The 12,840-nt window shown below is 51.7% G+C and overlaps 1 protein-coding gene across 2 annotated transcripts in view; it reads left to right on the top strand.

Moving 5' to 3' along the window:
* Positions 1-6,364, top strand: part of CUNH6orf89 (chromosome unknown C6orf89 homolog) — a 30,799-nt gene extending 24,435 nt beyond the window's left edge. For both annotated transcript variants that reach the window (XM_042684247.1, XM_042684248.1), the window contains exons 8-9: positions 356-479; positions 5,274-6,364. In XM_042684247.1, coding sequence (XP_042540181.1) covers positions 356-479; positions 5,274-5,368 — 219 coding nt within the window. In that variant the 3' untranslated portion in view covers positions 5,369-6,364. The remainder of the gene's footprint in view (positions 1-355; positions 480-5,273) is intronic.
* The last annotated feature ends 6,476 nt before the right edge of the window (positions 6,365-12,840 follow it).

The raw sequence follows: 12,840 nt of genomic DNA, 5'->3' as shown, positions 1-12,840 counted from the left end.
ACTAGGAGGAAATTGGCGCTGTGTGAGGATTGTTGTATACTAATGGCCCAAGTTAGCCAGGCGCTGGTGGCTCACACCTGTAATCCTAGCTACTCAGGAGGCTGAGATCTGAGGATCGCGGTTCAAAGCCAGCCCGGGCAGGAGAGACCATGAGACTCCTATCTCCAATAAACCACCAGAAAACCAGAAGTGGCGCTGTAGCTCAAGTGGTAGAGCGCTCGCCTTGAGCTGAAGAGCTGAGGGACAGCGCGCAGGCCCAGAGTTCAAGCCCCACAACCGACAAAAAAAAAACAACTAATTACCCAAGTTTTACTTCTGTTTTCTTTTCCTTCCTTCCCCTCGTTCTTTCTTCCAGATGCATAAGGTGCATGACTTATTTACTCTTGGCAGCGGAGAGGCCATGTTGCAGCTCATCCCTCCCTTCCAGTGTCGAAGACACTGTCAGACCGTGGCCATGCCCATAGAGTCTGGGGACATTGGTATGTAGGCTCCCTGGAGAGCAGGGTCAGCTGAGGTCTCCCTCTTGTTTTTAACTTGGGAAATATTCTTTTGTGTGTGTGTGTGTATGTGTGCTGGTCCTGGGGCTTGAACTCAGGGCCTGGGCACTGTCCCTGAGTTTCTTTTGCTCAAAGCTAGCATTCTACCACTTGAGCCACAGCGCCACTTCTGGCTTTTTCTGTTTATGTGGTACTGAGAAATCGAACTCAGGGCTTCATGCATGCTTGGCAAGCACTCTACCACTGAGACACCTTCCCAGCCTTTAACTAGGGAAATATTCTTTTTTTTTTTTTTTTGTCAATGGTGGGGCTTGAACTCTGGGCCTGGGCTCTGTCCCTCAGCTCTTCAGTTCAAGGCAAGCACTCTATGGCTTGAGCCACAGCACCACTTCCGGTTTTCTAGTGGTTTTTTATTGGAGATAAGAGTCTCACAGACTTTCCTGCCCGGGTTGGCTTTGAACCGTGATCCTCAGATCTCAGCCTCCTGAGTAGCTAGAATTACAGGGTTGAGCCACTGGCGCCCGGCAGGAAATATTCTTCAGAGTCAAATCTACTTTCGCCACAATTTATTAAGTTGAATTAAAAAAACATTCTTTTACTAATGGGGACAATATATTTATGCTTAGGAACAAAACAACTAATGAGGCAGAGAGCAATGTCTCCTACAAACAGCATTTACAACTCTTATTTTATTGATCATAGAAAATTCAAGTTAGAAGCTAAGTGCTGGTAATTCTAGCTACTCTAGAAGCTGAGATCCAGAGGACTGTAGTTCAAAGCCAACCCAGGCAAAAAAATTCTGTGAGACACCATCTTTAGCTAGCCAGCAAAATGCCAGCAATGTGAGGTATGGCTCAAATGGTAGAGCACCAGCCTTGAGTGAAAAGCCATGTAAGAGCTCAAGGCCCCAAGTTCAAGCCCCAGTTACTGCGACAACAAAAGGGTTTTGCAGATAAAAGAGTACAAAGCCCTATGTCGGGGGAAGGGTTGCACAGGGAAGGGTTCCCTCCCGTGGGGCTCCCACAACCAAGTCACAGCCTCACACAGATGACTCACCCCTGACTCGAGCTCCATGTTTTTCCGGCTGAAAATCAGCCTGGCCCTCATTTCTCAAAAGATGACCCCAGAGGGCAGCAGATTTGCATTAACACTGTCAGTTGCAATAACTTGGACAGCATGCACCTGGCAGAAGCAAGCGTACCTGTAGAGTGACCACTGGCCACTCTGTTTTCTGCTCCACCACCCAGGTGAGGCCTCCAGGGGGCCCATTCAGAAGACCCCAGATTTCCTCCAATCTTCTCACCTCATTTAGGGGTGTGGAGCAGACTGCAAACTGTGCTAAGTTTTGTTTTGTTTTTGTTTTTTGTCAGTTGTGGGGCTTGAACTCAGGGCCTGGATGCTGTCCCTGAGCCTCTTTGTATTCAAGGATAGCACTCTTACCACTTGAGCCACAGCACCACTTCTGGTTTCTGAGCCATTAACTGGAGATAAGAATCTCATGGGGACTTGCTGCCCTGGCTGGCTTCAAACTGCGATCTTCAGATTTCAGCCTCCTGAGTAGCTAGGATTACAGGCATGAGCCACTGGCGCCCAGCTGTGCTAAATATTAATCCAAGTTATATAACCTTGATTTCAATTCAGAAATGGAAAATAAAAACAATGTAACAAGTATTAACTAATAATGGAGCACAGCTGGCTGGCCCTTAGGAAACTCCTATAAAAAAGAAAATTCTTGAGTCAAAATCATGCTGAACTGCTTGCCTGCAATGGAGTGACCCTTACACTAAGGATGGCCACTGCAGAAGCCTACGCTTGTGTTGGGGTTTAGAGCTTATGGTTGAGCTGCCTAGTAGTTTAGACAACTGTAGAAACACACATGACTTATTCACATCCCAGATTCCCCACTCCCACACACATTCAGAATGGCATCTGTAGATTTAAAAAGAATTCAAAGCTGTCGGGCAGTGATTGAAGAAACTTGAGTATCAAACTGCATAGACCTCAGTGCCCTCAAATGTGATTGGCTGGTGTATTGATCAGAAAGAAGGGAGTCCAGTGGTTGGTGGCATCTTAAACGGGCCAGCCATGACAGGCATAGAGAAGGGATGGGGGGGCCAAAGAGGAGAGGAGCACAGGCCTGGGAAGATGGAGGAGAGAGCAGTGGGCACCCAAAGCCTTCACAGGATCAAAAGTAATTCAAGGGGACTGGGAAGTTGGCTCAGTGGTAGAGCGCTTGCCTTGCATGCATGAAGCCCTGGGTTCAATTCCTCAGCACCACATAAGCAGAAAAAGCCAGAAGTGGCGCTGTGGCTCAAGTGGTAGAGCGCTAGCCTTGAGCTGAAGAGCTGAGGGACAGCGCCCAGGCCCAGAGTTCAAGCCCCACAACTGGACCCAAAAAAAGGTAATTCAAGAAGAAGAGAGGGATTAGACTTAGACCCTGACAGTGAAGAATAGCTCAGTGGCTCAGGTAGTGACAGTGCCAGTCCTCCGGGTCCTTAGAAGGCACTGTAGCAAGCCAGTTCTGTGACAAGGTACTCAGTTCCAGTGAAGGGGGGAGGGAGGGATTACAGATCACCAGAAAAACTTAGACTGCCATGTTTTTTTTTGGTTTTGTTTTTTTTGGGGGGGGTCCGGTCGTGGGGCCTGAACTCTGGGCCTGGGCACTGTCCCTCAGCTCTTCAGCTCAAGGCTAGCGCTCTACCACTTGAGCTACAGCACCACTTCCGGCTTTTTTCTTTTTGCTTATGTGGTGCTGAGGAATCGAACCCAGGACCTCAGGCATGCAAGGCCAGCACTCTACCACTGAGCCACCTTCCCAGCCCCTAGACTGCCATGTTTTTAAGGATGACACAGGTCCATTACAGCATCTGCTGTCACTATACTGAACAGGGACCTGCTTTCGGTGACCTTGAACCACCAAGTAAAGGTTGAATGCTGTTTGCTGCTCTCTGTGTGAAGATGGATGAGGAAGCCAGGCATGGTGGCCTGAGTCTGTGATCCTAACTACTTGGGAGGTTTGAAGCCAGTTGGGAGTGGGTGATTTGCAAGGCTCCATCTCAGCCAAAGGCAGGGCACAGTGGTGTTTCCCTGTTGTTCCCAGACACAAGGAAACACAATGTTTCATGTGCCTGTCATCCCAAAGACCCCAGGAAAGCCCAATAGGAGGATGGTAGTCTAGGTTGATTGAGCAAAAAGCAAGACCCTACCTTGAAAACAACTGGCATTAAAAGAGGCTGGAGGGCTGGGAAGGTGGCTCAGTGGTAGAGCGCTTGCCTTGCATGCTCGAGGCCCTGGGTTCCATTCCTCAGCACCACATAAGCAAAAAGAAAAAAGCCGGAAGTGGCGCTGTGGCTCAAGTGGTAGAGCACTAGCCTTGAGCTGAAGAGCTGAGGGACAGCGCCCAGGCCCAGAGTTCAGGCCCCACGACCAGACCCCAAAAAAAAAAAAAAAAAAGGCTGGATGGGGCTGGGAAGGTGGCTCAGTGGTAGAGTGCTTGCCTTGCATGCATGATGCGCCGGGTTTGATTTCTCAGGACCACATAAACAGAAAACACCGGAATTGGTATTATGGCTCAAGTGGTAGAGTGCTAGCCTTGAGCAAAAAAAGGCTCATGGACAGTGCCCAGGCCGAGTTCAAGCCCCAGGACTGGCAAAAAAAGAGGCTGGAGATGTGGCTCTAGTAATAGAGCACCTGCCTAGCAAGATCTAGGCCCTGAGTTTAAGCCCACCTGAGTTCAATCCCAGTATTACAAAAAAAAAAAAAGGTGGGTGGGGCCAACTCTAGAAATTTTTCACTAAGAGATTTTTTTTTCCAGTCTTGAGACTTGAACTCGGGCCCTGAGCCTCTCTATGCTTATGGCTAGCACTATCACTTGAGCCATGGTACCATGTCTGGCTTTTTCTGAGTAATTTACTAGAGATAAGAGTCTCACAGACTTTCCTTCCTGGGCTGGCTTTGAACCCCAATCCTCAGATCTCAGTCTCCTGAGTAGCTAGAATGACAGGCCTGAGCCACAGGTGCCCGGCTGAGATTTTTTTTTTTAACAACTATGGCTGTGTTGTGGTTAAAAGAAAGCCTCACCGGGTGTCCGTGGCTCACGCCTGTCATCCCAGATACTAAGAGGACTGAGATCTGAGGATCCCAGTTCAAAGCCAGCCTGGGCAGGAACATTCATGAGACCCTTATCTCCAATGAACCACCAGAAAACCAGAAGTGGTGCTGTGGCTCAAATTGGTAGAGCACTAGCCTTGAGCTGAAGAGCTCAGGGACAGTACCCAAGGCCAGAATTCAACAACAACGAAAAAAGCTTGAGGTCATGAGATCAAACCAGGCATGGCAGTGCACACCTGTAATCCCAACACTCAAGGTGGCAGAGTCAAGAGGACCTCAAGTTTGAGGCCCGTCTGGGCTACGTAGACCCTATTTTGAAAGACATGTGTGAGCACGCACGCACGTATGCATGTGCACGCAAACACACACACACACACAAAAAGCTGGAGATCAGTCTGAGAACTGGTAGCCAGCAGTGCCTTCCTGGCCTTTGAGATCTGTAGCATGTGATTGAGCTGCTGGGGGTGGGGGGCATTTGGGTTCAGAGTGGAGCCTGCTGACCTGTTGGATGTCCGGTTAGACAGCACTGTCATAAGGAGGGATTCTTACGCTGTGAAGAGCGGAGACATCCCCACAGCAAGATTTGCCTACGGGTCTGTGGTATTCCGGGCTCTGCCTGCCCTGCCCCTGCTCCTCACCTGTTTCCCATTGCTGTTTCCTCTCAAGGCTACGCCAGCGCCCCACACTGGAAGGCCTACATTGTAGCCAGAGGGACGCAGCCTTTGGTCATCTGTGATGGAACCACTCTCTCAGCACCATAGGAAACAGAACTGTAGGAGCAGCTTAGCGTGCTGACCACCAGGTTGAAAGGGAAGAAATGAAAAGGACGAGCCACGTTCCAGGGGCTGGTTCCTCAGCTCCCGCCCTTGGCATGCATGTGCCCGCCAGCTGCTCCTCCCCCAGATGGCTCAAGAAGGATTCCAGCCTGGCTGCATCACTGGGGCTCTGCCAGCATCTGTCTGGGGCTCATCTAGCCTCTGGATGCTGTGGCCTGAGTTCGCCCCACTGGCAGGAAATCTACGCGGTGCCCTCCTCCACTGGGAAGGCCATGGAGGTGGCAGCCGGTGGATCCTGGCATACAGCTGCCCCTTAGCAAATGGACCTGATCTTCGCTGTCTGCCCCGTACCCCGATGGAAATCCATGGCCAAGGAAGTCACAGCACTTTGCCAAGCAGAGTGGAATTGAGAACAAAAGATCAAATAACTTGAATTGCCGTTAGATGTGTGAGGCCCTGGGTCCCAGCACTGCAAAGTACAAAAGTTTTATCAAACCCTCCTCCCTAGCGTCCCTGGCTCTTGGAGTCAGTGATGCCAGGCTGGAGTGTGAGTATAATTTTAATATAATTCCGAAGCACACACTTCTCTCCAGGTTTATAACACCCCAGCTCTGCCCCCATCTAAATGTGTTCCCAGAACCTGGGCTCCCGGTCCCCTCCCGTGGCTGGGCCGGAGCCCCCACTGCTCAGGCAGCGGCCCTCGTCCGCCCCTTACCTACTTTGTCTTCAGAGGGAGGCGAGCTCGTGCTGGCTGGGGGAGAGGGCCCTGCCTGGGTTGGATCACAGGGCCTGACTGTACAGGGGCTGTTTTGCAGGTGTGTGCAAGCTGCTGTCGTAATGTGGCTGGCAGAAGAGCTCCAGACCCAGCGGGGCTATGTCACTCACTGTAATTGGTGATCCTCCGTCCTAAAAAGGCTTCCCCTTTGTCCTGGGGGACAGAGTGAACTGTTATTTTTGTAGTGACATAAAGCTGTGCTCCGATTGGCTGGCTCTCTGTGCTCATTGTTTGCCCCCAGTGCGGTGGGCATGTGTAATGAATGCACATGCTAACTATTCAAGTTTCCCACCCTTACTAGTCTTACTAGTCCCACCCTTACTGCTAGTGGCCATCCGTGGCCACTTGTCGTGTCTCCAAAAGAGAAAACAAGCCACTTTGGCCTCTGCAGCAGAAATCACAAGGAGAGAGAGAGAGTGTGCGTGTGGGTGTGCGTGTGTGTGTGTGTGTGTGTGTGTGTGTGTGTGTGTGAAGCCACTGGTGACAGAGCTGTGACCCTTGTGTGTCCCTCTTCCCAGCCCTCTTTCCCTAGGTATCTCTTGGGGGCCATTGGGCCCTAAATGGCCTGTGTGTGGGTTTGTAAAAGACAGCAGAGGTCACTGCTCAGAGCAGAAACACTCAGTGCCTCCTCTGCGGGCTTAAATGAAACTCAGATGATTGTACCTGAGGGAATTTTTCCTTAAAAGAACCAGCCCCTGTGTGACCGAGTAGGGAAAAACAAAACCTTTGTACATATAAAAGTCACGCCGCTAAGCAGTCCTGCTTTGAGGTCTTAAGTCAGAGGATCACTTTGAGGCCAGCCTTGTGCAAAGGCTCAGAACATCTGTAGCGTTCCCCCGGTACACAGGCAGGTCAGCAATCAGATTCCAGAGGCCTGCAGAGCTGGCTTCCCATACATCCTATGCAGGAACAGAAGAGGACTGCGTGGGGCAAGGCTGCTGTTCTGAGGACCGAGCTCTGCTTGGGTTTTGGTGAATTACCTTGTGTCCTCCCATTTTACTTCTGCCTTGGACATTTTACATATCCACATAATAGTCACGAACATGAGGGGACCTTCACATATATCAGCCTTGGGAGGGTCTAGCTGAGGCTTTGTATAGATTCTATTCATGAATGCAGACTTGTGTTGAAAGAGAGATTCTCAGCTGGGCATCCGTGGCTCATGCCTGTAATACCAGCTACTCAGGAAGAGGAGATCTGAGGATCACTGTTAAAATCCAGCCCAGGCAGGAGAGTCCGTGAGACTCTTATCTCCAAAAAACTATCAGGAAACCGGAAGTGGCACTGTGGCTCAAGTGGTAGAGTACTAGCCTTGAGCTGAAGAGCTGAGGGACAGCGCCCAGGCCCAGAGTTCAAGCCCCATGACTGACCAATTAAAAAAAAAAAAAAAAGATTCTCCCTGGAGAGGGTTTTCTGCTCTTAATTAATGAAGTCTAGAAGTAATGCAGTCTTTTCTCATGGCGGTTCTGATGGGCAGAATCTCCTAGCTATCAGTCCTGTAGCAATGGCCAAGGCCTGCCAGCAACTTTCCTTGTTGTACTTGGCCTTTGTGTCAGTAGAGAGCTAGCACTTGATCAGTAGACAGAAGGAGCCAAAGGCCTGAGCACCCGGGAAAGGAAAGAGGTGGTGCTGAGAGCACAGTGATAGAGGTATGGCAGGACCACCTAACCAGCCGCCGCCACCCCTGCCCAATGCCAGCAAGCCACAGGGACCCGCTCCCAAGTTGGTAAAGCAGTGACCAGGAGGTGGCATGGTGGTGGACCACATGTGGCTTGGGCCCACCTTCAGGCCACTGGCAGACAATCGCATCTGGGGAGGCAGGCTGCTCCGGCGTCCGCTGGGGCAGGTGTGTGCAAGTGTCGGATGTGTGACACAGCTGTCCTGCGCTGTGGAAAGCAGAGTTCGTCCTCACCCCACACTCAATTTCAGTAGGAAAGGAAGGCCCGTGGTAGTACGGCTTTATGACAGACATGCGCCTCTCCGTGCACTACCAAGCCGTCAGTGCAATGGGCATGCTCAGTCTGTCTCAGAGAAATGAATGGTAAGTTCACCCCAGACCGCTTTAGCTTCCAGAGGGTCCCCATAGGTGGTTCCCCTCCCCCCACGTTCCCCCAGTAGATAGGTATCACTAGGAAGCTGAGGTGTAGAGCAAGAAACTAGAGCTGGGAGGTAAGCAGGCCGTGGTACCTGGCCCAGGAGCAGAACCATGGATGCCATTGTGGGGAGGGGGGGGGGGGGAGTAGCACCCCAATGGGGTGGGAGAACCAGGCCTGAGGGTCCACAAGCCGGGGACTTTGCAGGGCTTGTTTTCAAGACTCTGGACAGAAATGGAGAGGAATCTTAGCCATATGATTTTCATCCAAGTCCTCCCACGGTCCCCTCCCCATCGGAAGGCGCGATGAGTGAGTGGAGCTGAGCACCACTGTGTCCCACCGCTTTCCCGTCACCACGGTTCCAGATGTGGGCCAGGGAGGGGCTCTGCCCAATTCCAGTGGTGGGTCCCCTTGGAGTTACATCACTTGTTTTTCACTTCTCAAGTTTTCTGTTCCCTTCTTCCAAAAATCTAGCAGAGGCTTCTCCGTGTAGGGGCAATTATTTTAAAATCAAATCACAAATTCCTTCAACCACAGGTGCTGACCTCAGTCATTTTAATACCGTCTGGAATGAGTTAGCTCATTCCCCAGTCACTTCCATGATGAATGTGCAAATCCTAAAAGCTTCTTGGCCACAGGGGCAGCTGGGCTGTAGGATCTGGGGAGGGACCACTGCAGTTCTGTGTGCGTGGAGGGTTGGTTTTGTCTCCCTGTGGGGAGGCCCCTGGGGGCCAAGGGGGATGTTAGACTCTGTGTGTGTGTGTGTGTGTGTGTGTGTGTGTTGTGGGGCTTGAACTCAGGGCCTGGGTGCTGTCCCTGAGCTCTTTCATGCAAGGCTAGCACTCCACCACTTTGAGCCACAGCTCCACTTCCAGTTTTGTGGTGGTTCATTGGAGACTTTGAACCATGATCCTCAGATCTCAGCCTCCTGAGTAGCTAGGATGACAGGCGGGAACCACCGGCACCTGGCTGTGTTTTAGACGTAAGCTCCTGTGGTGGTGGAGCACACGTTGCACAAAAACTGGGAGAGGGAAGAGACAGGCTGAGATGTGTTTCCACAATGTCCTTCAGGCCAAGATGGTGCCTGGGTTTGGGACTTCAGCCAATGTGGGTCAGGTGGGGAGATGAGGAAGGGGAGAGCGCCCTTGGATACAACCCTGAAGCCGACAAAAAAGGCGAACTCTGGGAACCAGAACGTGTCTAGTTCCCAGCAGCCTTGCATTCCTGTCCTCCTCACTCCAGCCTCCAGCCCGCCACAGCTTCTTCCACCAAAGCACATTAGCATGATGGACAGACGCTCTCCCGGGCGCTGTGTGGTGTAGGTGCTGGCCTGCGGGGGAAACCCTCTGGCCAGCTTGTGTGCTGTCCAGGCCCCTCTGTGTCTGGATTCCCTGCCCTGCATAATTTAAGCATTAGAACGAACTCCATCTGTCATTTCCCCCTCTCTGGAGACTGGGAAATGTCCAGCCTTTTTTTTTTTTTTTTCCAGACAAAGGACTGTTACATAACCAGCAGAGGCCTGGGTCTGCGGTGGGGCTGGGCGGAGACCCTCCTACCTTCAGCAGCGCGTCCACAGCTGCCAGCACCAGACAGAGGATGGAAGCCCGCTAAGATGCGCTTGAGTTTCAAGCAGAACTTGGGGAGCTGCACATGTGCTGGACTAGGCGTGTTTATTCACAGTGCAGCCAGCTACAGCGCTGTAATACTAGAGACAAACGCTGGACTCTCCATGAGGCTTGGTGGCAGGACCCACGGATCGCTGAGCTCCAGAGGACCCGTCTCATCACGGGCAGCTCTCCTCCCCACTTCTTTCCATAGTTCTGCCTGTGGTCCTCCCTCCCTCCTTCTCTCCTGTGGAATAGCCACAGAAGCCCACAGTAGGGGAAAGAAAGACTAGAGAGATACGGGCAAGGCAGGGGCTCAGCTCCTCCCTGCCATTAATGAGCTGGAGCCTGGGCCAGGGCAGAGGAAGCAGGCTGGGTCATGTCCTGAGTGGAAGGACCACAAGGTCTGGGTGAGCGGGGGAAGCAGCCTCTTGCCCAGCTGTACAGAATGACCACAGTAACTCGGTGTGCTGCAAACGTGCAAGGCATTTGCCAGGCAGAGAATGTGTGTTCATGGTTTACACCACGTGAGTTTTTACTTTTTAAAAAAATGTATTACAGGGCTGGGAAGGTGGCTCAGTGGTAGAGTGCTTGCCTTGCATGCATGAGGCCCTGGGTTCGATTCCTCAGCACCACATAAGCAAAAAGAAAAAAGCCGGAAGTGGCGCTGTGGCTCAAGTGGTAGAGCGCTAGCCTTGAGCTGAAGAGCTGAGGGACAGCACCCAGGCCCAGAGTTCAGGCCCCACGACCAGACCCCCCCCCAAAAAAATGTATTATAAAGGTGATGTACAGAAGGGTTACAGTCACGCAGGCAAGAAAAGAGTTCATTTCTGTTTTGGACAATGTCACCTGAAAGTTTTGTTGCAATTAGAAGTACTCATGTTGGTTGGTAAGAGCTTCCCTGTTCTGGGTGTCATTTGATCTTCCATTTTCTCCTTTCCGTGTGTGTGTGTGTGTGTGTGTGTGTGTGTGTGTGTGTGTGTGTGTGTGTGTGTGTGTGTGTGTGTGTGTGTGTGTGTGTAGGGTTTGAACTCAGGGCCTGGGCCTGGCCACCATCTCTGAGCTTTTGCACTCCAGGCTAAGTCTACCACTCTGAGCCACAGCACCACTTCTGGTTTTCTGGTGTTTAATTGGAGTAAGAGTCTCATGGACTTTCCTGCCTGGGCTGGCTTTGAACTGTGATCCTCAGATCTCAGACTCTTGAGTAGCTAGGATGACAGGTGTGAGCCACCAGCAGCCAGCAGCCTCCCCCTCCCTCCCACCCCCCTTCCCCCCCCACCTTTTTTTCCCCAGTCCTGGGGCTTGAACTCAGGGCTTGGGCACTGTCCTTGAGCTTCTTTTGCTCAAGACTAGCACTCTACCACTTGAACCACAGCGCCACTTTCAGCATTTTCTGTGTATGTGGTACTGAGGAATTGAACCGAGGGCTTTGTGCATGCTAGGCAAGCACTCTACCACTGAGCCACCTTCCCAGCCCCAGCACCCTCTCTTTTCCTCTTCTAATACATGCTGCTCACGAGCCCAGCTCCCGATGTGCCTCTCACCAGAGATAACCTGCCTCTGACAGGCACTGCATTTTCTAACGTTCTGCCCTGGTGCATTCCCAGCCTCCACCCTCACTCTGCCTTCGTCCATGGTGGCTTCTGACCTCCTCTCCCTACCAGCTCTCAAATCTCAGTCTTCCTGCTAACACCCACCCCATCCATACACTGTGCCCAGAAATCAAATGAGACCCTAGATTCCTTTGTCCTTCTTACCAGCTGGCCACACAGGACTGTGTCCAGATATCCTCATAGTGGCGGCCCGCCCCCTCAGGCTCAGTGGAGGACTGCAGGCCCCTGTGGGCTCCCCTCCAGCTGCCAACAGATCACAGGCCAGTTAACCAATGTGGGCTTGAGCTGGGTTTATTTTTTGTATGTTCATAGTTATTTTGACAGTTTCTTTGACATAGTTTTATACAAATACATCAGTGGGATTACTTCCTATTGGCTTTCTTTTTTACCATCCTAGAGCTTGAACTCAAGGCTTGGGTGCTGTCCCTGAGTTCTGTTAAGCTCTACCACTTTGAGCCACAGCACCACTTCCAGTGCTGGAGCTGAGTCTGTGAGACTCACAGACTTTCCTGCCTGGGCTGGCTTTGAACCATGACCTTCAGATCTCAGCATCCGGAGTAGCTAGGACTACAGGCCTGAGTCACCAGTGCCCGGCTCATATCATCTATCATCTTTCCTTCCTTCCTTCCTTCTTTCCTTCCTTCCTTCCTTCCTTTCTCTCTCTCTCTTTTTGGCCAGTTGTGGGGTCTGAACTCTGGGCCTGGGCGCTGTCCCTCAGCTCTTCAGCTCAAGGCTAGTGCTCTAGCCCTTGAGCCACAGCACCACTTCCAATCTGGTAGTTAATTGGAGATAAGAGTCTCACAGCCGGGCGCTGGTGGCTCATGCCTGTAATCCTAGCTACTCAGGAGGCTGAGATCTGAGGATCGCTGTTCAAAGCCAGCCCGGGCAGGAGAGACCATGACACTCCTATCTCCAATAAACCACCAGAAAACCGGAAGTGGCGCTGTAGCTCAAGTGGTAGAGCGCTCGCCTTGAGCTGAAGAGCTGAGGGACAGCGCCCAGGCCCAGAGTTCAAGCCCCACGACCGACAAAAAAAAAAAAAAGAGTCTCACAGACTTTCCTGCCCAGGCTGGCTTTGAACCTCGATCCTCAGATCTCAGCCTCCTGAGTAGCTAGGATGACAGGCGTGAGCCCCTGGTGTTCTGCTCTCTCATATCATTTTTCTTCTCTCTCTCTCTCTCTCTCTCTCTCTTTTTTGGTCGGCCGTGGGCCTGGACTCTGTCCCTCAGCTCTTCAGCTCAAGGCTAGCACTCTACCACTTGAGCCACAGCGCTACTTCCGGATTTTTTTTTCTTTTTTGCTTATGTGGTGCTGAGGAATCGAACCCAGGGCCTCATGCATGCAAGGCAAGCGCTCTACCACTGAGCCACCT

The sequence above is a fragment of the Dipodomys spectabilis genome, unplaced genomic scaffold (genome assembly GCF_019054845.1).
Source record: "Dipodomys spectabilis isolate Male_0828 unplaced genomic scaffold, ASM1905484v1 ptg000085l, whole genome shotgun sequence".
NCBI classification, from domain to species: domain Eukaryota; kingdom Metazoa; phylum Chordata; class Mammalia; order Rodentia; family Heteromyidae; genus Dipodomys; species Dipodomys spectabilis.
This window is presented reverse-complemented; position numbering and strand designations above follow the sequence as displayed.